This window comes from Stigmatopora nigra, chromosome 3 (assembly GCF_051989575.1).
Source record: "Stigmatopora nigra isolate UIUO_SnigA chromosome 3, RoL_Snig_1.1, whole genome shotgun sequence".
Classification (NCBI taxonomy): domain Eukaryota; kingdom Metazoa; phylum Chordata; class Actinopteri; order Syngnathiformes; family Syngnathidae; genus Stigmatopora; species Stigmatopora nigra.
Window position 1 is genome coordinate 11,251,217 of NC_135510.1, and position 21,441 is coordinate 11,272,657.

A 21,441-nucleotide genomic window follows, 5' to 3' on the forward strand; every position below is an offset into this window, starting at 1 on the left:
TGACACGGACATGGAATCTAATCTCATCTAAAGGCAATATACAGGTATGGTCTACTTACAAAACATGTGCCCAGTGGCTGTGCATTAACAGAACAATGTTCAACAAATCCCAATGCTCACATTGAGGACATATTAATGATATTTTACACAGCATATTGAGTTTAGAACTAGTCGATAAGTGGTGCATTGGAGATTGTGCTAAACTGATTACTATTAATTTACACAGGGTTCATCTGTGAATGTTTATATTTGTTAGGAAAAAAAACATTAACGACGATACTATGAGACAGATAATTTGACAATATATATCCATGGTGGATGTGAAAATAAGGTTGTTTGAGCCGCACGTGACTGTGAGATGTCAATTTTTTTTTTCTACAATCACTTTGTTATGCTAATGTGCCGATACTCTGTATGGGAGTGTGCAATTACCAGCCTCATATGAGTCAGAGATAAGACCACATTGCTCCAACATTTCGTTTGTGACAATTTATGTGCAGCGAGTGATTTATATATATATTTTTTTTCTTATTTTTTTTTAAACCATAGAAGAAAATATACTTCTCCTTACAAGTGTGGACTGAAAGTTCAATATTTGCTCTTTGTACTCTGATGTGCAAATCATACCTCAGCAATAGGTACATTTTAAAGGAACTCCCTTTTGAAGCAACTTCTAATGGCAAGTGATGTATTCCCAAAGCAATTAACTTGATTCATGATGTAGAATTGAATGGAAATAAGCGGCCTGCATAATAATCAAATGCATTCTAAGTGTATGTAAATGACAGGAAAAAAACTGGAAAAAAATTGATTATTGAGAGAAGAACAATAAAATAAATGAAATAGCATTTTTTAACCGATTGTCATAATTGAGGGACCTTAAGGGGATCATCCTGCTCGTGTAGGTTCATTTGCCACATTAATAAATGGATTAGTGATACATATGAGAGTTGATGGAAGCAGGGAAGTTGGAAAAGATTAACGGACTATGACAATGTGGAACCTAAGGGGAATGTTACACTGTCTTCATGGGTTTGCTGACAAGGATAATGGCACCGTGACTGGCCATTATTCAGCTTGTCCTTGTTCAGCACGTGCAAAAGCACTCAAGATCATTTGACAAATGACAAAAATTGGGTCGTTTGGGTAGTCGGTGTAGTCTTTTGTCAGAGGACCAAACTTTTAAGAACATGAGTATAGGTTTTACTCACATTAACACATTCATTAAATATATCACCTTGAATATCACTGGCCAATAATGACATTGTAAGATGACATTTTAAAACAACATATGCCTACTCCATTTTATGATTTTGTGCTAGATAGAATGTCACCACAATAAACAAAGGTTTTCCACAAACCTTACAAGACATTGAGGCTTGTGTCTGCAAAGAACATTCCACATGAAATTCTAGACATATCCTAGATATGAGTACATGGCTAAATGGAATGACTTGTGGCCAGTACTAAGGTATTGGACATTAGCTACTATATCGGAGTAGATTAGAGCCCCGAGGGGATCTCATTTTGTCTGCAAAGAACAACACAATAACTCTAGTCTGCCTGCTAATCTGCTGGACTGTGAGGCATTTGCTTTTCCTTTCCTCTGTTAAACTAGTGTTGTTTTTTTTCTTTTTCTTTAATTTTTTTTAGACCGTTTGCTCTCAAAGTTATCCAATAAATAAAGCAAACACAGATGATGGCAAATTACCAGGATTTTTCTTTTTTTTGAAACTGAATGTAGACAAATTTATTCATGTCACAGTTTCCACCTTCATCTTTAATACCTCTTACATAAAACTAAATTTTGGAAATGGTAAATTTTGTCATCTTTGAAAGGGTGAATGATTGTTTGTATATTGTTGTCGGTGTGTGTGTGTGTGTGTGTGTGTGTGGGGGGGGGGGTGCTTGTGTGTGTGTGTGTGCATATGAAATTTTTCTATGTTTATCATTTGTTTGTCTGCCACTTTTGGCTGACAAGTCATTCATCTTGAAAGTAAACATCGTCTATCTCTACAAATTCTCACTACGGATTGACTGGTGATCAATCATCCTGAAAGTCACTATAGGCTATTCATGTTAGGCATGCACAAAAACACAAATAAAAGAACGACATTATTTTTCACTTTTGTGGAACTGTCATTACTTCAGTCATCTTAATGCTTACACTAATCCACAAAATAAATTGCATCTTTCTCTACTGCCACTCAATCAGGCTTACATACGTATTTGTGTTGTCTTCTAACACAGCATGATTAAAAAAAAGCAAACAAACAAAAAAAAAACACTTTCTGCACCACTTAGTACCTACAGCACATGAAAAAATAAGAGTAAAGGGTGGAAGAAAATGTTTCTTGACTTCTTACTTGTCTGCAAAAATGATATAACGTCTAATTTCTAGTGTAACATCATCAGTTGTGAACTCTCACCCGAATATCCATCTCTTCTTTCACCCCACACCAACCCAACTCCAACCACCAAATGACTCCTACCCATCTCCTTCCATCACAACTTTCACCCATCTTCTAACGGGGTCAATGTTTTAAAATGCAATGTTAAATCGTGGATGTCACGGTCGCCTTTTTTTGTGTTCCGATCATTTGTGACAAATGGGAGTCCTTTGTGTTTAGTGGCCAGTTTTCTTCTTGGGAATAGTGGTGGTGCTGGTGGTGGGGGGCTGATGTAAAAGATGGGTAAAACATTGTTGTATGTCCTGACATGACAAACCCAGAGGGAGGCATGTCTTTGTCATTCAGTTGCTGTTACATGTGACACATAAGTCGGTGCTCGGCCATTGGCTTTCGCCAGTGTCCAGGCTAATAGTTGTACTAATGGCTTTTCCAGGCAAACATGCCCAAAACAAAACAGAGTGTGGGTGGGCAATTATTTTATTTGAAATGTGAATGCATTAGACTGCTGTGCCACATGCCTCGTCACTTACGAAGACTATGTAACCCTCATCAATGTAAATCTTTATTGTATATATATATATAAGATGTTCCATGTAACTCCTGGTAATCATGCCTGATGTGGTGTTTTACAGAATAATGGATTATATTTTTTATTTTCTATGCTCCCCCTTACCTCTTTTTATTTTCAGTTTATATTTTTATTTTATTATTTTTACAGTGATTATTTTCATTGTAGGGACATCTGTAAAGAACAAAAAAAGCAAACTGCCAATTATTTAGAGCGTTGTGACTTCTCCCCTGCTTTAGTTGAACACTGCTATTCTACCTTACTATTTAATAATAAATGTTTCCAAGAGCCATTTCCTGTTTCTTATCTGTCCGTTTGTTCTTCTTTTTTGATGGGCTAAGATAGATTGTGTCAAATGAGACATGTCAGGTTGGAACTGCACGAATGTTTAACTTAGTATGATCATCAGCTTCCAAGGAAGGGATTGATGAGGTTAAGAGAGAAGCATGATTTAGGAGATGAAACAGACCAATGTATCAGTACAGATTGACTTTTTAAACCACCCAAAGAAAAGATCACTCTCTTTTTTTTAGACTACTAACTAAACGTCTGAGACTACTAACTAAACGTCTACTCTTCCTTGTTTGGATGCTTGTATTTGCGAGCTGTATTGAAAATGAGACGAAACACTAATCTCAATAAGGAATATGGACCCACATTGTATTTGCACTAAGCCCATGCAAGCATTAAGGTGAACAAGTCAATTCCATACACATAAAGGTCAGAGCCTGGATATAAATCTTCGACCTCTGAACAATGCCTGCGATGTGCCTAAAAGCCAATTCATGCTAAAAAAAAAAAACCCAACAACTTGGATATTGGATTCCTAAATATCATGACATATACAGCACAACCTTGCACAAGTCTGACTCTGATTTTTAGGCAAGAATAGAGGCAAGGCCCTAATTAAACATTTGCATATAAAACACACAGTGCGGCATAAATTAGTAAGGAACGACAGTAAATACAACTGGGCCAACAATTTCACAGAAGGTGCAAACCTGGCAACGACCTGGGAAAAATAAACAATGCTCAATAAGAATTGTCTGTCGTTGCATGTTATCTTGATTCTGAGGCAGCCATATTTACACATTTTAAGCATACAATTACTAATAATGACACTGCAGTATCTTATTTCAGTTTTCTTAAATGAAAAACTTGCAATGATTAGCGCTGCAACAATTCATTCATTCATTTTCTTAACCGCTTTATCCTCACTTAGGTTGTGGGGGGTGCTGGCGCCTATCCCAGCTGACTGCGGGCTAGAGGCAGGTGACACCCTGAATCGGTGGCCAGCTGATCGCAGGGCACAAGGAGACGGACAACCATTCACTCTCACACCCATACCTACAAATTTAGAGTGGCCAATCAGCCTACCATGCATGATTTTGGGATAAGGGAGGAAACCAGAGTCCCCAGAGAAAACCCATGCAGGCCCAGGGAGGACATGCAAACCCCACAAAGGTGGATCGACCTTGATTTGAATCCAGGACCCCAGACCTGTGAGGCTGACGTGCCAACCATTCAAGCCGTCGGGCCACCTCGCTACAAAAATTAATCAATTGAATCAAGTAATTTGATTAGAAAAAGCTTTAAATCAATTTCAATTATTTGTTTAATTAGATTGGTTTTAAAATGGTTAGTGTGGCGTTTAGGTTGAAGGTTAGCTGTACTATGTATAGTACACCATCTGTTCAGTATTATACAGGGCTTAAAGTTTTTTATTTTATTTTAGCTATCGTGTTAGTGAAAACATGTATGTATTTATTTAATTTAGATATTCGACGTTTGAATTAGTTTTCTCTTGCTAATTCTGGGATAATTGAACATTTTTATTGAAAAATTAATCAATTATTAAAATGTAGCTGCATCCCTAAGAATACCTTGTCATTTATTTACAAGTTATAACTTGAGTGGCATGTGCATTATTGAAGGGAAAACCAGTGTCTATGTGCAACAACAGATTTGCATTACTGTGTAATTATTAGGACCGGTTTTGTCTTGATAATAAGCATTTATCAGAATAGTCAGCCTAACTTGTTAATACAAAATCTAATTATTTGTAGAAAGAACCAAAATAATACATTCTCATTCATCATGTTGATGATTTGCATGTGTGCACTCGTTTATTTAATTTTTAATTGTTTTCATTTTATAACAAATTAAAATTCCTGGCAATTTTCATGATGTATATTAAGTTCAATAAACAGTTTTTTATGCGTTCTAAACCTAATTGCTGTATCCACATCCGCACTTTTTCAACCCTGAAAATTAAAGGTCATGGGGTGCATTGAAACAATGTGAAAGACAAGACCGGATCAGGGATGCTCAGATCCTGACATCTTTTTTGCTTGTCATTCACTCTCTATAAAAAAAAATAATTTCAGGAAAAAATATTCATTTGCACTAGAAGGGGTGCATCTGTGAGAGTGTGAGTGGGTTGGGTGGGGGATTTCAAAGTGCTACACCATCATATCTATGGAAAGTAGGCCTAACTCAGCTTAATCTGTTCACTCTGTTTGAAAGCCAGGAGCAGAGCTTAGTCTCAATTCGGGAAAGAATGAGGTAGAGGAAGAAAAGGGAAAAAAATAACTAGAGCATTTATAGTTTGACCTGGTGCATATGGTCATTTTCAGAAAGCACTTTGGATTTTGAGAATTGAATTTGAAATCTGACTTTGGACACAAGTGATAATTATCGTGTTTTTCATTTAAGAACATGTAGAAGGAACCAAGGAGTTCCAACAAACCAAAAAGGGCAGGACAGCTACTGCTTATTTAAAATGATTAAATGTAATACATGAACAATGAGATTTGGCCCACCCACTTTCTTTGTTGAAGTAATAGCAAATGGTGATTTGCATTTCCCAGACAAATAGCATGTGAAAGCTGGGAGATGAAAGAAACATATTTAGCACTACATAAACCTCTAATACATTTGAGCTTATTATAGATATGTATAACTACATATTGTACTGTACAACTAGGCCCCATAGGTTACTTAGCATCATAGCGATAACATGAGAGCAATCAGTTTGGCTAGTGGGTAAGTTCTCTGATAATCATTGATGCTTTATTTGAATTTTATAAAATAATTATTTTACATGTTGCACAAAAAATAGTAGTGATCACCAACATTCACAGTAAGCTTATGCATGTGATTAAGTCAGTGGCCTATGTTGCATAGATTTAGTTAAAATGAATAACAAGGTCCAAGATCTGTTCTATAGGGTAGATGGCTAGACATTCAGAATTACCCACACAGACATCATTTACCTCAACATAGCTTCATACAACATTTAAAAATATGGCATTGAATTCGCCCACTACATACCACGAGAAAATCTGGGGTTGTGCAATCCATGAGTGTTCATACAGTACATGCCAAGTACTAGGTCAAAACGTCTCTGTGTATGTATATGATATCTATGAAAGCAGTAATTTAACTCTGAAGCCGTCTACTCAATTGCAACTATACGGCAGATGTGGGAATTTTCTCATCAACCTAATGTAAAAATACTATAAACTATTGTTGTTAGAATACATCTCTACGAGTTACGTGACATACAATCACAAACAATTTATGATCAATGTCTTTATCGTGATGCAAATATATTAGAAACCAATCAAGGATAGAATTTCTTGAACATGATTACAGTATTTCTGTTACGGTAATGGGCGGAGAGCCCCAAAGCGGAAAAGAGTGACAACTCTGACTGTGACATATATCTTTATTAAGACCACCCATCTAGTGATGGAATAGTGATTGGGTGACAGGGATATCCACCCACCTGGCTAGCCCTGGGCCTGACAATTTCCTCGATTTTCGCGGTTAATCTGTTCCACAAACACCCGTACTAAGTGGATTTCTGCACTGTAGGAACCCTATATAGTATATACTATAAAGTATACATAACATTTCAAAGTTCCCACATCATATTTTTTTAATATGTGCCAATAAACATTAAAAACAACTTACATTCAATGTTAATTTGTATTCCTCACCATCTTTACACTATTGATGTGATTTTGTCAAACTAAAATTGATAGGAACAAAACCTTTTGGATTTGAAAATGTGCTAAAAAAACTCCAGGTGTGACTGAATTATACAAAGAAAGAGTGTTGCAGGTTAGCGCTACATAAAAAGACCCTTTGAGTATTCTCTTTCTCACTACCTGTGTCATACTGCTGCGTCATAAGGGTCAGTGTTGAAAAAGTGTTATTTTTCTCAATAATTCAGTACTTATATAGAAAAATTGTTTTTACTTTCAAATATATCTAAGTTATTTAGAAATTTATCACAGGAAACATCTGAAAGGCAACAATAACCATGGCAACAAGAACGGCTTTTAATATAATTTTGGAGGAACAGCTGAGTGTGGTCTTCACAAAGCGACTTCACTAAATGTGCTTACATATGCCTCATTCTCATATCTTTTCAAGAACTGACAGATGCCTTTTGAAAACAGCGCGTTGGCTGGGAGCTCTACTAAATTAGTCATACGTTTGACGCTATTGCACATTGAGTTAAAACCTGGATAAGTCAGAAGCTTCCAGTTGTTTATATATGAATTTTGTCTCTCTCCTTTAATTTCTCACTGATGCACATTTCTCTAATGAATGGCTGTGTCCCATGGACATCTCTCTCTTGTATAATCCCTCTCATTCACTCATCGTTTTCCTTTGGGTTGAAATAAAACAAAGAAAGTTTGCCTAGAAGATAAACAGTCTCTTCTCAAATAGAAAGTCTCATTGTATACTACTAATGCCATCCACAGTGATGCTGGAAAAAAGATGGACATCCTTGACTCATTGGTTACCAATTAACGGTGCTAGACATCCATTGCGTTTTGACTGGGAATGAGGAAAAGGTTGACTGTTGCTGACTGGGAATGAGGAAAAGGTTGACTGTTACCGACTGGGAATGAGGAAAAGGTTGACTGTTACTGACTGGGAATGAGGAAAAGGTTGACTGTTACTGACTGGGAATGAGGAAAAGGTTGACTGTTACTGACTGGGAATGAGGAAAAGGTTGACTTTTGCAGACCCTTTCAGTCAAAATGGATTGGACTTCTAGCGCTATTCATGTCACTTAAAGATTAGCATTCACATTCATTCCTCCCAGTTTAAATGAACTGGACATCTCTAATAGTCCATGGCAGGCAATAACTTAAACCATGCATTAATGGATCAATGAAAGAAGGTACAGCAATCACACAACAAATAACCTTTTTGTCAAAGTTTTCTGCTTTCAAGGGCCTCACTAAAATATGTGTCCCATATCCAGGAACAAGAAAGTGGCCTTAAGCTTGCGATGGTGAATTTATGACTACTACAGGCTTTGCCAGGTTGATCCTTGAACATGAAGGGCAAATTAGACTGTGGCGATAAATTAGACTGTGAAGATAAATTAGACTGGATTAGACTCTGTATCCTGCTTGCATGTGGTGCAGTTTTCACAGTAAAGATACCTTCACAGTGAATCTATTTTAGAAGTAAAGAAAACATGACACGGCACAGTGAATCTCTTGTGTTTAGATAAAGGAAAGTATTGGTAAATACAATGTAAAAGAATGATCACTTCACTCATTATAACATTATAAATCTGATTTTATGGGGATTTTCAAGGATTTACATTCAAGCTAAATGTAAATAACAGCATGGAAATTAAAAAGGATAATCCACCATGATGAATTTTCTATGCAAATACAGTGTTCAAGTCTATTGCTTTCATTTGTTCGTGTTTAACCAAACTATACCCTTAAACCATTTAAAAGGGTGAAGAAATTACATTTAAGGCTAAAATGCTATTGTGTGAGATAGGGGCTGTTTGAATTCTAACTGATGGAAAATTGTTGAGTATGTTTCTCTGAATTAGAACTCTGGTTTTCCCCTCACCAAATGTTTATCCATATAATTTAGGGGCTAGAAGATTACATAATTCAGTATGGAGTATTTGCAATGATGCACACATTATTTACCATCATACAGTGGATAAAACCATTGATTAATTATTGCTAAATCAAATAAATACACTTCCATAAGAAAGCATCCTCAATATATCGTCTTCACTGTGACCCTTATAGCTCAACAACTCTTGGCAAAAGATTTTCTTTGGAAGAAATTGGAGAGAAGGGGAGAGAGATATAGTATGTGTAATTTAGTAGACATTTAATGCTCTTCAGGGAGCTAATTAGATAAGAAGTTGATATATAGTTCCTTGAGGGATGTCTGTCAACCCACTGCAGTTCAATGTATAGACTGCACATTCATATAGATAGTATACTTTGTCTTGTGCCTCAGGCTGAGACATAGTGCTCCCACACCTTTGTCTGACGAGGCGAGCCGATATGGCTTGTGATAAATCTGCCTGCGAATAAGCTGTCATCGAGGTGTCTCACATGGGAATATTTAACACAAACATAAAATATAGTGTGTCGGTTGTTTTATCATCTGGGGTATACAAAATGGCATGGTTTTAAACTTCACCTTTTTTTTGTACATTCAATATCTGCCGTTCAATCTAAAAGGCTTGGGCAGAACTTAAAAAAATAAAATAAAATAAGTCGAGTTGATAGAGATAGACAACATTGTGAATAAGAACGGTGTTATTCCAGAGTAGCATGCTGAGGTGTAGTAAATGTGGCTGGCTCATTTAGATTCAAGGATTTAGTAGTCCTGGTGTATACTTTGGGCTGTATTCCGAATTTTTATTCATGTATTTTATGCACCTGGCTGGCTCAACTATCAGCTGTGTGCCTTCTCTCATCCGGACGTCTGACACACTCATTTACTGTAACCTGGAAATCTTTGCATAACCAGCAAAATACACGAGTCATTGATTTCTGAGGCTGGCTGTTAATTGTAGTGTTTGGAGCTTAAATTACATTTGTGAGTGTCAGTAAAATAAAAATATGTGCGTTTATATGCGTTTGTTGGAGTATAGAATACACAATGAGTATGTGCAACTAAGGGCGGGAACACCAAGTTTTTCATGATGAAAGACTCACCATAAAACAAAATAAAACTATAATTTTTAAAATTTTGGACAAGAAAATATAACTATTGATTGACTCAAATAAACAGGAAAATGGGAAGCCAGGTGGAAGAGAGTTTAGCACTCTCGCTTGATAATTATGAAATCCCCACCTCATGGTGTAAGAGTTCAATCGACTGACTTTGGTGCAGGCAGGCGCAGGCTCGATTCCCGCTGGTGGCGGTATGATTCGGAGTGCGTATGGTTGTTTCTTTCTCTGTGTGCCCTACGATTGATTGCTAACGGGTCTAGGGTGTTTTTCACCTTTCGCCCTACGACAGCATTGTTAGGCTCCAGCAATATGGTGAAAAGTCTTACGAATTATAGGTGAGAAAAAGCCAGCTAGGGTTGCTATCTTATGCCAAATAATATTATATAATGTTGGTGTTTGGTTTTGAGCAAAATGTTCCACATTAAGCATTCGGCATGGAGGAGCACGTTATGGCCCCGGCGTCTCTACTGTCAGCACCAGACACCTGTTGTTGAACCGTTAGCTGGAGGATATCTTAATCGCAATGTGCAGCTTTCACCTTCATGGGGAACTGGACTCCGGAAAGAAAAATAAGCTTATATCCAAACAAAAATGCCGAAAATATGCACACAGAAACATATTTTTTTAAAATGCCTGCATTTATGGGCACTCTACCCAGAGTGCTTGATTAAGGGAGTGAATGGAAAAGCGAGAAAAGTGTGCCATTTCTAGTTTGCGAACCAGGGAATATGCAGCCCTTCGTGAGGGCAGAATGTAGCAGTATGTTGTGGACAGACAGGAATGAGGCAAAAATTGGTTTATGCTATCTGAGACCCGACAAAGGGACTTAGAGCTTTGCAGACTTTCTTGTGATGATAACGTATGCCGATAATGGATATCTGCACCGAAATGTATTTTCTATTTCTTGACGCAATATATTTTCCAGGAAACCTTTCTTTTATTTCAACGTGAACCTCATTTGTCTGTTGTGGCAAAAGACAGGGAGAAAGCTACTAGTAAGCAAGAAACTATTTGCCATCCAAAAAGAGATGATTTTCTAACAACTAAATGCAGTGTTGTGATATTTAAAAAAAAAGGTGTATGTAAAAAAAGTTAACAGGAGCATTGTGTTTTCCACCTCCGGACTTCTTTTCTCATTTAAATGCATTGCCCAAATGTAATTTATATATCCGCAGATTTCAATAAAATCCAATGCAAGAATAACTATATTTCTTCTTTTACCGCAGCCAGCTTCCTCTGAGTTATGTGACAGTTGGGTTGGACTTCTTAGTGTGATGCATTTTAGAAACCCCAACATAGCAGAGTACTAATCAAAGTAACGAAGACGTTAAATGATTACCTCTCTGACATTGTCACTATGATGAGGACACTATTACTTGTGTTAAAAAATCATAAAAGGCGGCTGAATGTTGGTTCATGCCATTATTTTCCTTGAACCAGAAAGTTCTGTAAAAGGGAGCACAAATGGGACAAGCCTATTTACATATTTCAATATTTTAAACACTCTGAGACATAAGAAAAGTCTAAAGTATGAGTAGGAGTATTCCCGCTTAAAGTGATTTATAATATAACTATGCACCTGCCTTCTTTGTTCCTCCCTACGCCCACTGATATCGGGAGCGATGATCACTAAGAAAAGATCTCTAGACATTGCAATGTTCTAGTTATAAACTTTGCTGCAGCATGCAGGCTATAAATAAAGCATTATTTAGTACATAAATTTTGGCGCAGTACCAGTTCTTGTCTTTGTCAGTTTATTCCATGCAATATCCACGATGCTATTCACCGTCTATTCGGCTGCAGAACACTTTTCTTGGTTCATCAGTCGGCAAAAATCGACCTCCTCCTCTGGTCTTCGATTAACTTTTTTTCCCTGCATCTCCTGTGTGTCACCTTCATACACATGCAAGATGACAATTATCTCACGTTGAGCATATTGATGCAGACATTGTAAAGGAATATCTAAACATTTTGCTACCAGGAAGTCGAAGCAAAATCTTTCTACTGACTGAAATATGCCATTTTCTCGTAAGTGCACACAGACCACACTGAAGCTGGAGTGCGAAATTAGTGAATTTTTGTTTTCATATAACTTTTTATATAACTAACAAATATTGTAATCATCAAAGAATGATTGTCATCCGCGTATTCCCAACACCACAAGCTTTTAACCAACAGAACTAATTCACCGACAGCCAATCAGAGCAAATAGGATTCAAATTCAACAGCATATCAATAAAAATATAGAATGACTACAGAAGAGCCCCAAAAGGACCAACTAAAATATCTTGAAAAATGACAGTCTAGGGGGAATTTTCCAAGAAAATAGTTGTGCAAACATGGTAAAAAAGCATCCGAGGTTATAAGAAAGAATGTAAAACAGAAAGATAGTATCCATTTAATACAAAAAATATGTAAATGTATTTCTACAATTCAACTCATTGGCTTCCATTGACAGTGTTAGATATCCAGTCTACTTTGACTAGGAAACATCTAACGCCATCAATGGTATTGAAAAGCTAGGATTCACTGTCAGACCTCTCAGTTTAAATGAGTTGGACGTTTATCTTTGTCAAAAGCAGGGAATGTGTTAATAACAGGCTCTTTGGGATCATTATATTATGCACGTGTACCAAATGTTGTGACCTATGTTTGCCCCAATTGCCTCCATCTGTGTGCTTTAAAAAGGGGTGCCTCAATTTATCTTGTGACATCACTTCATTCATTGTATGCTTTCTCTGGTGTTTCACTGTCCCAGAAACTGGCACAGCTTCCAACCAGGGAACAATGGTGTTCCTTCAGTGCCACAGACTCGGGACTGTGGTTGCCCTGGGCCATATATCATAAGGAATTCCTCATGAGTTCTGTATGTGTGTGTGGGGGTGTTAGTGCTTCTTTCTGTGTGTTTATATGCATATGTGTCTCTGAGTGTAGTGATGGTGGAGCTTTACACTCAACGCTTAGTGAACTCTGCAGTAAGTTGTTCCTTGACATAGACCACTGGGTGCCTTGGTCCATATCTCCACGTAAGGAAGTGTGTGCATGTCCACTTATTAATAGTGCACCCTCTGGGTTGATATTCATAACCAGAGTAAGGCAAAGGGGATTTCATGCAACTCAGTGGGCGGCGGGACTGATTAACATCTAGATTCTAGAAGTATCATATTCTTTGATCTTGTTTTGACTCTCTGATTGGGAGCACACTGTTTGGGGCCATGTGACTCCATGTGGCTCCATAGTCAGCCATTGGCACACTTAACTGATTAGAGATGGTCATGAGGTTTGCAGACTCTTATCAGTGTCTTTTTGTGTGCCATATCTCAATCAGGAGATACGCCAGTTAGCATGCTTTCATGCTGTAACTGATTAGCTTTATAGTCATTTGTTATATTTCGGAGACTAAAACAGCTAAATGAACACTGTCTACCATTGGCAGGCAACCAGTCCAATGTGTTGGAACTGCGCTCTCATCACGAACCCTGTGAGGATAAGCGGACTGGATAATGAATATATGAATGAACACTGGTGTAGCAGACCAGCATTAAGACCTTTGGTATGATGTCAGTTTAGGGTGACTCAAAAATGAATAGAGAAGGCTGCAACCTTTTTACTGTGCGAGCAATGGGTCACTTTGTCACTTTTGGTTTTGTGCATGAGTTCACACATATACATACAGCATGCTGTATTATTCATGTGGATTTCTACAGAACTAACTTGGTCAACACTGATTATCCAACATGGTTTTCTAATTTTCTTCGCCCTGTGTGTCAGATTTGTTTAAGATGTGCTCATAATGCCTGTCTGACCCTCTAATGACCTAATTTCTAATGTTATCCAGGCCCAACACTCACCTCTAAATGCCCCTGCATGTCTGAACACCACCAATAAGATTAAAACTAATTATTAGTTACCCACTCACATATTCTTAAATTACAGAACACTGACATTTGCAGTGATCTTCTGTTTTTCAGATGACCTACTTTGGTCCATCTACACATAACCTTTATGTATTCAGTCATAGTCCCGGACAGTAATATACTATACATACATTACTTGATTTACACACATTACTTACATATTACATCCACACATCATTAGTGTCTGATCTTAGCATTCTGCACCTGGCTCCTGCATTAGGCTCTCACAAGGACTTCTTTTATCCCTTTTCTTCGTCAAATGTGTGAATGTGTGTCTTATAGCTGTGCTGTGGACAGGCAACTAAATTGAATTAATATATGATACACTATCATGCCTGACTGCATAATGAAAGAAAAAAAATATTAAAAGTACCCACTCAGAAAGGCAAAATGCCTGTCAATACAGTCCAAGGAAATGTAAACAACACAAAGCAGCAACAAGCTTGCCTTGAAAAAGAGACGTCTTCAGTCATTCTTAGTACAGACTGATAAATTGCAATTTTGGTATGTAGTTTTCAAAGCTTACCTTTGGCTTACCTGAATGCTAGTTCAAGTCTTTTTTATTTTTGTTTTTTTATGTAGATCAAGCTTTTTAAAAAGCCTGGTAATATCAAACACAAGCAATCAATCCTGGCCAATCTCTTGAAGCCCTAATGGACTTGGAAAGAATATTAAGAGGTTTTGTCTGCAGAGAAGCTTTCTGCCACAACAGTCGTCCCTCAGCTAATGTTTCAGCCCTCAGCTCATGTGCCAAGGGAGGCCACACACTGGGACCGCTGTAACTGGCTCTCAGCCCCTCTCGCCAAGTAATGGATGCCAAGCCAACAAGGAGGCGCACACACACACAAACGCACACACAAATACGTATCAAATGTAAACATGAGGTGACAAATATTTTTTTAGCATTTGTGTTTGGGCTGTTTAACTTAATTTTCTTGGGCAAATATTACACTTGACTTCGTTATCTTGTGAGTGTGAGGTTGTGGCAGAATGAATTAGGCATTAAAATGCCAAGTTGAATGTGATGCGGTCATGAAAATGTGGGAAGAGTGCCCAATCCTTGGGTGGTGATCCACTGATAAATCCGCCTTTTGTTAACAGCGATTGCTAATAAGACTTAACATAGAGTGTCATCACGTCTTTGCCTCACCTCGCTGTTCAGCATAACAAAACCCTGGAATGAGAATTCTAATCATAATGTGCTACAGAAGAACTCCTATCCTTATTATTAGTTTTCTGGGTAGAGCTCGACCTGTGTATATATAAGATGGTTGTCTTAGGAATTAATAGAAGGTTGACATTTTTATTTTTTGCTTTTACTGTCAGAATTATTTTACTTAAAAAATGCCTGACCACAGGCCTACCGCAGAGGCAATCTCTTCCTTAGACCAAAGCTCTTAACGACTAGGAATAAAACACTTTCCATATATTGGAGTTCAGTTGTCTAATCCTTTTGTGTTTTCTTGCTACTGCTTCAATTTTTTTATTTTCTCTCTCCTAATGTCACTGTACCATTTTCTACGCCATTTACTGGCCCTCGCATTGACACCTTTTTTTTATATTCCCAATCTTTTATCCTCCACATCTCTCTTTCCTGTGCATCTCCTATTTTGTTCTGTAATTTGTTTCTCACTTTCCATCAGTCATCACTCCCTCGACAATTTCCTTTCAAGGCAAACATGGCAGCACTCCAATTTTATGGGAATCCACAGTTTCATTGTGGTGTTTTCACTTACTTCAGGTTTATTATACTATGCACAATAACCATTTGATTTACCTTACCAAAACCCTGTCTCTCTGACCGGCTGCTGAGCTGATGCCAATTTAGAGCAGGTTTATATTCAGGAAAGTGAGGCTGGTGCCAAAGAGGCAGATGGTTAGACGCGGCTGCAAAAGATGCTGGGAAATTATCCCTTAACCTCTAAAGCCTACACTGTCATTCCACCCGTCCATTTTTCTACTTTATCTATGTGGTTTCATGGGTGATTGAAACGCAGCTGCAAAGTGTAAGGCAGCTACAGGCAGTACATAAGCCACAGAATGGAGCAAATGTTTGTGAGGCGGTAGACAATGCCTCTGTGCTGAAAAACCTACAGGATAGCATACCTATGTATTGAAAACACATTTTGCAGCTTTGCATTTGCTTGCTTTTGTAGCTTTTTTCCCACCAATTTGCAGCCTATTGTCATTCAAGCCATATATGCTTGTTTGTATTCATCTTAATGGCTGCCTGCTGCTTCAAGTTTGTGTGAAAGTGTGTTTTTGGAACCTTTTGTATTATGTGTGTTCCCTAGTTGATTTACTCCTTTACATTTCTTTTACAAAATCATAGCTTTCAGTTCTTTGTGTGCCCATGCAATTTAGATTTGAGGGGAAAAAAACAACCTTTTAAGATGTCTTACAATTGCACAATGTTTCTATGCTTTCCGTGAGTGAGGAGGAGCTTTTTGGCAGAGAGTCACTACCAATGCATTGCAATGATTAAACATTCTTTTCCCCTACACAGGCTTTACATGTTTTGATTAGGAAGATATATTTTAACATTGCATTTATTAGTTGTCCATTAAACTTTGTTTTTAAATCCATTATAACAGCAAGAGGGTGTAGAAATAAACTTGTTTTGAATCTATTGGCAAGCTTTTTTTCTCATCATGGGACTAATAAAGGTTGTCTTAATTCATTTGTTCTGCTGATATATGTCTTTACATTAATCTATTATCCAACCCTGTTATATTTTGAAGCAAAATTTATCTACAATGACGCTATGATTACAAGTACCAGTACCATTGCCAGCAACTAAAGTACCTTATTTAAAAAAAATAAAAAATACTAACATGTCTGTCCCTATGTTGTATTCAGTACAGCGCTGCACTCATCATTGAAGAAAGGAAAGAAACTTGTATTTGCAATCTTTTTTTAGCCATCATTTTTAACTGGTGACAAGCTTGTGCTATGCATTTAAAGCTTCAAACTTTCAGCATTCAAAAAAGTGCTTCTTTCTAAGCATACACTTGAAACTTTGAAACTTAAAAATGTGACCAAGAACAACAACAAATTACCCCCGTATTATATAGGATAACAAATGGGCTGTTTGAGAGTGTATACATGCATAAATACATAATTTTCTCTGTATTCCATAGCCTCTCGATCTCCAGTACCTCAGCAGTGATGTCTAAGCCTCCTATGGTTTCCAATAGTTACAGCCTGATATATATATATAAAGGATGAAAAGCCCATTATAACCCTGCTAAAGGAAAATGAGTCCCACTCTCACAATGGTCGGCACTGTTTTACATGACATTCTTGTGTATCTTTTTTTCCTAATAATTGATCAGTCCACTTCCCTGAGGGGGGTGCTGAAGCCAATCCCAGCTGTCTCCAGGCCAGAGGTGGGGACACCCTGAATTGGTGTCCAGCCGAACGCAGGGCACACGGAGACAGACAACCATGCACACTCACACTCATACCTAGGGGAAATTTAGAGTGTCCAATCAGCCTACCATGAATGTTTTTGGAATGTGGGAGGAAACCCAGGTGATATTCTTTCTTCCTGAAATTTTAAGCCTAACATCTCAATCAAATTTAACTCAAAATAAAACACAAAATGCATTATATTTCTGTTCTTCCATTTAGACAACCAATACCCAAAAAATCTATTGCTGCGGAAGTTGAATTCTTGACGTAGCCAACATAAAACAATCTTAGAATTAAAAAAACAACAACATTCTCTTCCGGTAAAAGCCTAACATGCTCTTGTGTTAATATTGTCTGCTTATTAATCACTGTCTCCTTGCCCATTTAAACAATTTACTTGCTAGTATAATTTTACAGTATATAATAAATAATGCTCTTATAAACATTAAAGCTTGAGCACCATTAGTTCATACCATCATACATATTAATAAATGACTGTAAATGAAAGCACTTTTATCCCCTGTGAACCTTGTTTCTTGTTGTTCATTGCTGACTGGTGACAAAGACACGCCTCCTCTTAAAAACACAACATAACCTAGAGCTTGTTAGTAAGGGCCACCTTAACATTACAGTCAGTCCAAACAAATTGACTTTGGCAAATCCCACCACAATTATACTTAATTCATAATTAATGTGGGGAAGACAGGGGACCTAATTTACACTTGCACGTTGTCAGTTTCTCTGCAAGTACTTGTCATTCTGCATAAGAGTAAACATGAGTTGCTTTGGAAAGAGCATGGCTCTTTTTCACTATTACCTTGGCTCTGGGGAGCACTACTGCACATGCAACTCTGCAGTTAGAAAAAATAAAAATAAATGATCTGATTATGTTGTTTTATCCAATACAAGCAGGTGAGCCCAGCATCTTCACGCTCTTGAATAACACCCACATAGTTTGTAGGCTGTGTTCTTCATTTCATATCAAAAACATTGCATTCAGGTTAAAAAAAGATGTACGATTGATGTAACCGCACCATGCAGTTGTTATCTACTTTTCTGTTGATATAGGTCTGGATCCAACTTAGTCTTTTGGGAGAAAAAAAAACATTGAGATATTGAGTGTAATTCTTATTAGTGTCACACTGACAGCATGCTTTATGTTGTTTGTGAAACCGTATAGTGCTGAGCCAGCCATTACTTTAAATAGTGACACTTCTGATAGACGTTGATGTGTTGCTGCCTATGTGCAAAGACAACAGCTCGACTCAAGAACCACACCATATTACTGCAATCACAGGCCTGGCAGTTGGACTGACACTTTGAATTTGTTTTTCTTCTCGAGTAAGACATTTGCAGGGATCACACCGATGAGTCTTCTCTTTTGGTTTAGCTCTCTTAGTAGAGCTAGAAGTCACCGGTAGAATCATCAACAATCTGATGCAGACAGTCATGTCAAGAATTCTGAGCCTCATTAATATGGACCAACTCCGCATTATTTAGAACGACAGTTTTAGCTAGTGTTGCTGGGTTTCTTATTATTTTTTGCTAAAATATGCACAATCCCTCTTTTGAATCAATAAACAAAAGGTGTCCTTTGAACCAAGGAGATTCAAGGTTCAATCCCCCTGTGAAGGATAAACGGTTCAGAGAATGAATGAATGAAATGAATTAAGGTTTTTTTTATCAATTAATTTTTCTGTTCATCTGATTGGGCAATAATGAGGCTCTTTATACATTACTCCCAAAATATCCCACCCTTCCACAGCAGTGAACTAAAAAATATTATGGTGAATCATTTTCAAAGTTCCAGTGAGTGACTAATCCTGAATAAGGAGAACAATACCTAAAAGTCATTCCAACCTAAACTGGGTAGTTATGTTTTATAAACACCTTTCAAAGGTATTTGCGATGGTGAGGCAAATTGCAACGATACTACTAAAGTGATTCGGAAATTCTGTGCTTAAAGATAATGACCCAAAATCCACAGTCCAAATAACAAAGGAGTTCATCAGGGATTACCAAACAATAACAGAAACAGGCTTTGCGGAATGCATAGAAAATGACCACAAAAGCAGTTAAGATAGAAACTGAATAATTGCATTTGAAGTGAAAAAATATATGAATTTGTATTACAGTTCCAACACTTTTGGAGAGTTTTTATACAAACATAATGGGGTCAAGTCCCCTACAAGGCTCTATTATCTTAATTATGTTTTTCTATACCTAAGGGCAACATGCTTAGTCACAAGTTGTTTTCTTCTGTATAAACCCTTTATCCATTTTTTTAAACAGATGGTCCATTTCATCAATGGATCATGTGGTAGCTGTTAGGAATATGATGCATAAAATCATCTGACACTTTGTTAATTTGTTTCCATCTCAAAGATATCCTTCATAAAGCATTGCCATGGATTACAGTCAATATCAGTGATTTTATAGTCTCATCTCATTTTCTGAACCACTTTATCCTCATTAGGGTCATGGGGAGTGCTAGAGGCAATTTAGAGTGTCCAATCAGCCTACCATGCACATTTTTGGAATGTGGGAGGAAACCGGAGTACCAAGAGGAAACCCACACGGGCCCGGCGAGAACATGCAAACTCCAGAGAGATGGACATGACCCGGATTTGAACTCAGAATCGCAGAGTTTCAGGCCGACACGCGAACCACTCGCGCCGACCGGCCGCCAGTGATCTCATAGTCCAGTACTTTAGTTTCAGTTCTTAAATAACATTGGCATGGTCTTCTGCTGATGTAACCTATCTTCCTAAATGTTTGATGTGTTGTCCATTCAGAGATGCTCTTCTGCATATCTTGGTTGTATCAAATAGTTATTTGCCTCACTATTTCCATTTCATCAGCTATTACCAGTTTGCTCATTCTTCTCTGATGTCTGGCATCAACAAAGATTTTTGCCACAAAGAATTGCCTCCAACTGGATGTTTTTTCTCTACCTGATGAGTCTCTCTATACCCTTTTGATGGTTGTGTGTGAAAATCCAAGTAAATCAGCACTTTCTGAAGATCTCATATTAGCCAGTCTGGCACGTTAGGTTCAAAATCACTTTAATGATATCTCTTTTAAACATCCCGATGCTTGTTTTGAATAGCTGTAGACATCTTGATGTCTACATGTTCAAATTGCCTTTATTTTCTGCCATGTGAGTGGATGATTAGAAAGGTCCGTTGAAGAGCAATTTTCCATATAAGTGACCTGCAATTTTATTACCATACCAAACTTTGTTGGACTAACTAAAGCACTGACAGTTATACTACTCCTGTATTAAAATCTAAGATCACTTCAGCAAAAAAATGAAAATTTACCAGAGTTTTATGCAGAGTTTTGAACAATTATGTGAAAGTGTCAGTTCTTTGTATGGGAATCACTATTCTCTAAATCTCCAGCTGCATATTAAACAGTCCTTCTTCCAAATTGGGTTAACATGCCAGGTCGTGCCCTACTCTATTTCAGGGCACACCACCATATTTGGCTCATAAACACTGAGTGAAGTAATCTAATCTGCACAGTGTTTACCCCGCAAATCCTAGTCTTGCATTCCCTAAACCATCTTCAATACAAAGGAAAGCTCTGTTTGAATCTTTTTTGGACTACAACGTTTTAATTTGCTGATTAGAGTGGTGAAAATTGAATTTGAAAATCAATTTGTGAAAAAGGTCTCAATGCGTCTCATGTTGTCTACTGGAGAAGTTTCCAAGTGTGGAACATTTTTGGAATTATTTCCAGGAATGCTGCCAAGAATAAAGAATGCTTGCTGTAACACTGCATTTTTTGTTAAATGCACTTAATTATCCACAGATTAATAAATTGAACAAGTCAATAATTCAGGGAGTGCCAATAAACGAGTGGTGAGCATTTCGGCTGTACAGTTCTGGAGTCGAGGGTTCGATCCCAGGTCAGTCCTCACTGTGTGGATTTTAAATTTTCTCCACGGGCTTGCGCAAGTACTCCAGTTTCCTCCCATCCCAAATGATGCAGGGTAGGCTGGTAAAACACTATAAATTGGCCCTAGGTATCCGTGTGAGAATGAATGGTTGTCCATCTCCTTGTGCCCTGTGATTGGCTGGCCATCGATTCAGACTGTT

The 21,441-nt window shown here is 37.6% G+C and overlaps 1 protein-coding gene and 1 long non-coding RNA gene across 6 annotated transcripts in view; one reads left to right on the forward strand and one right to left on the reverse strand.

Annotated features, from left to right (window-relative positions):
- LOC144194024 (uncharacterized) overlaps positions 1-21,441 on the reverse strand; it is an 81,687-nt gene that overhangs the window by 53,259 nt on the left and 6,987 nt on the right. The gene's annotated exons all lie outside the window — the stretch shown is intronic.
- The window catches only part of pcdh9 (protocadherin 9), a 117,746-nt gene that overhangs the window by 7,570 nt on the left and 88,735 nt on the right, over positions 1-21,441 (forward strand). The window contains exon 3 of one of the 5 annotated variants that reach the window (XM_077712778.1): positions 4,202-5,044. The exons of the other annotated variants lie outside the window; for them this stretch is intronic. Within the exon in view, the coding sequence (XP_077568904.1) occupies positions 4,202-4,234 (33 nt within the window). The 3' untranslated portion in view covers positions 4,235-5,044. Of the gene's footprint in view, positions 1-4,201; positions 5,045-21,441 lie in introns of those variants that run through there. 5 annotated transcript variants of the gene reach the window in all.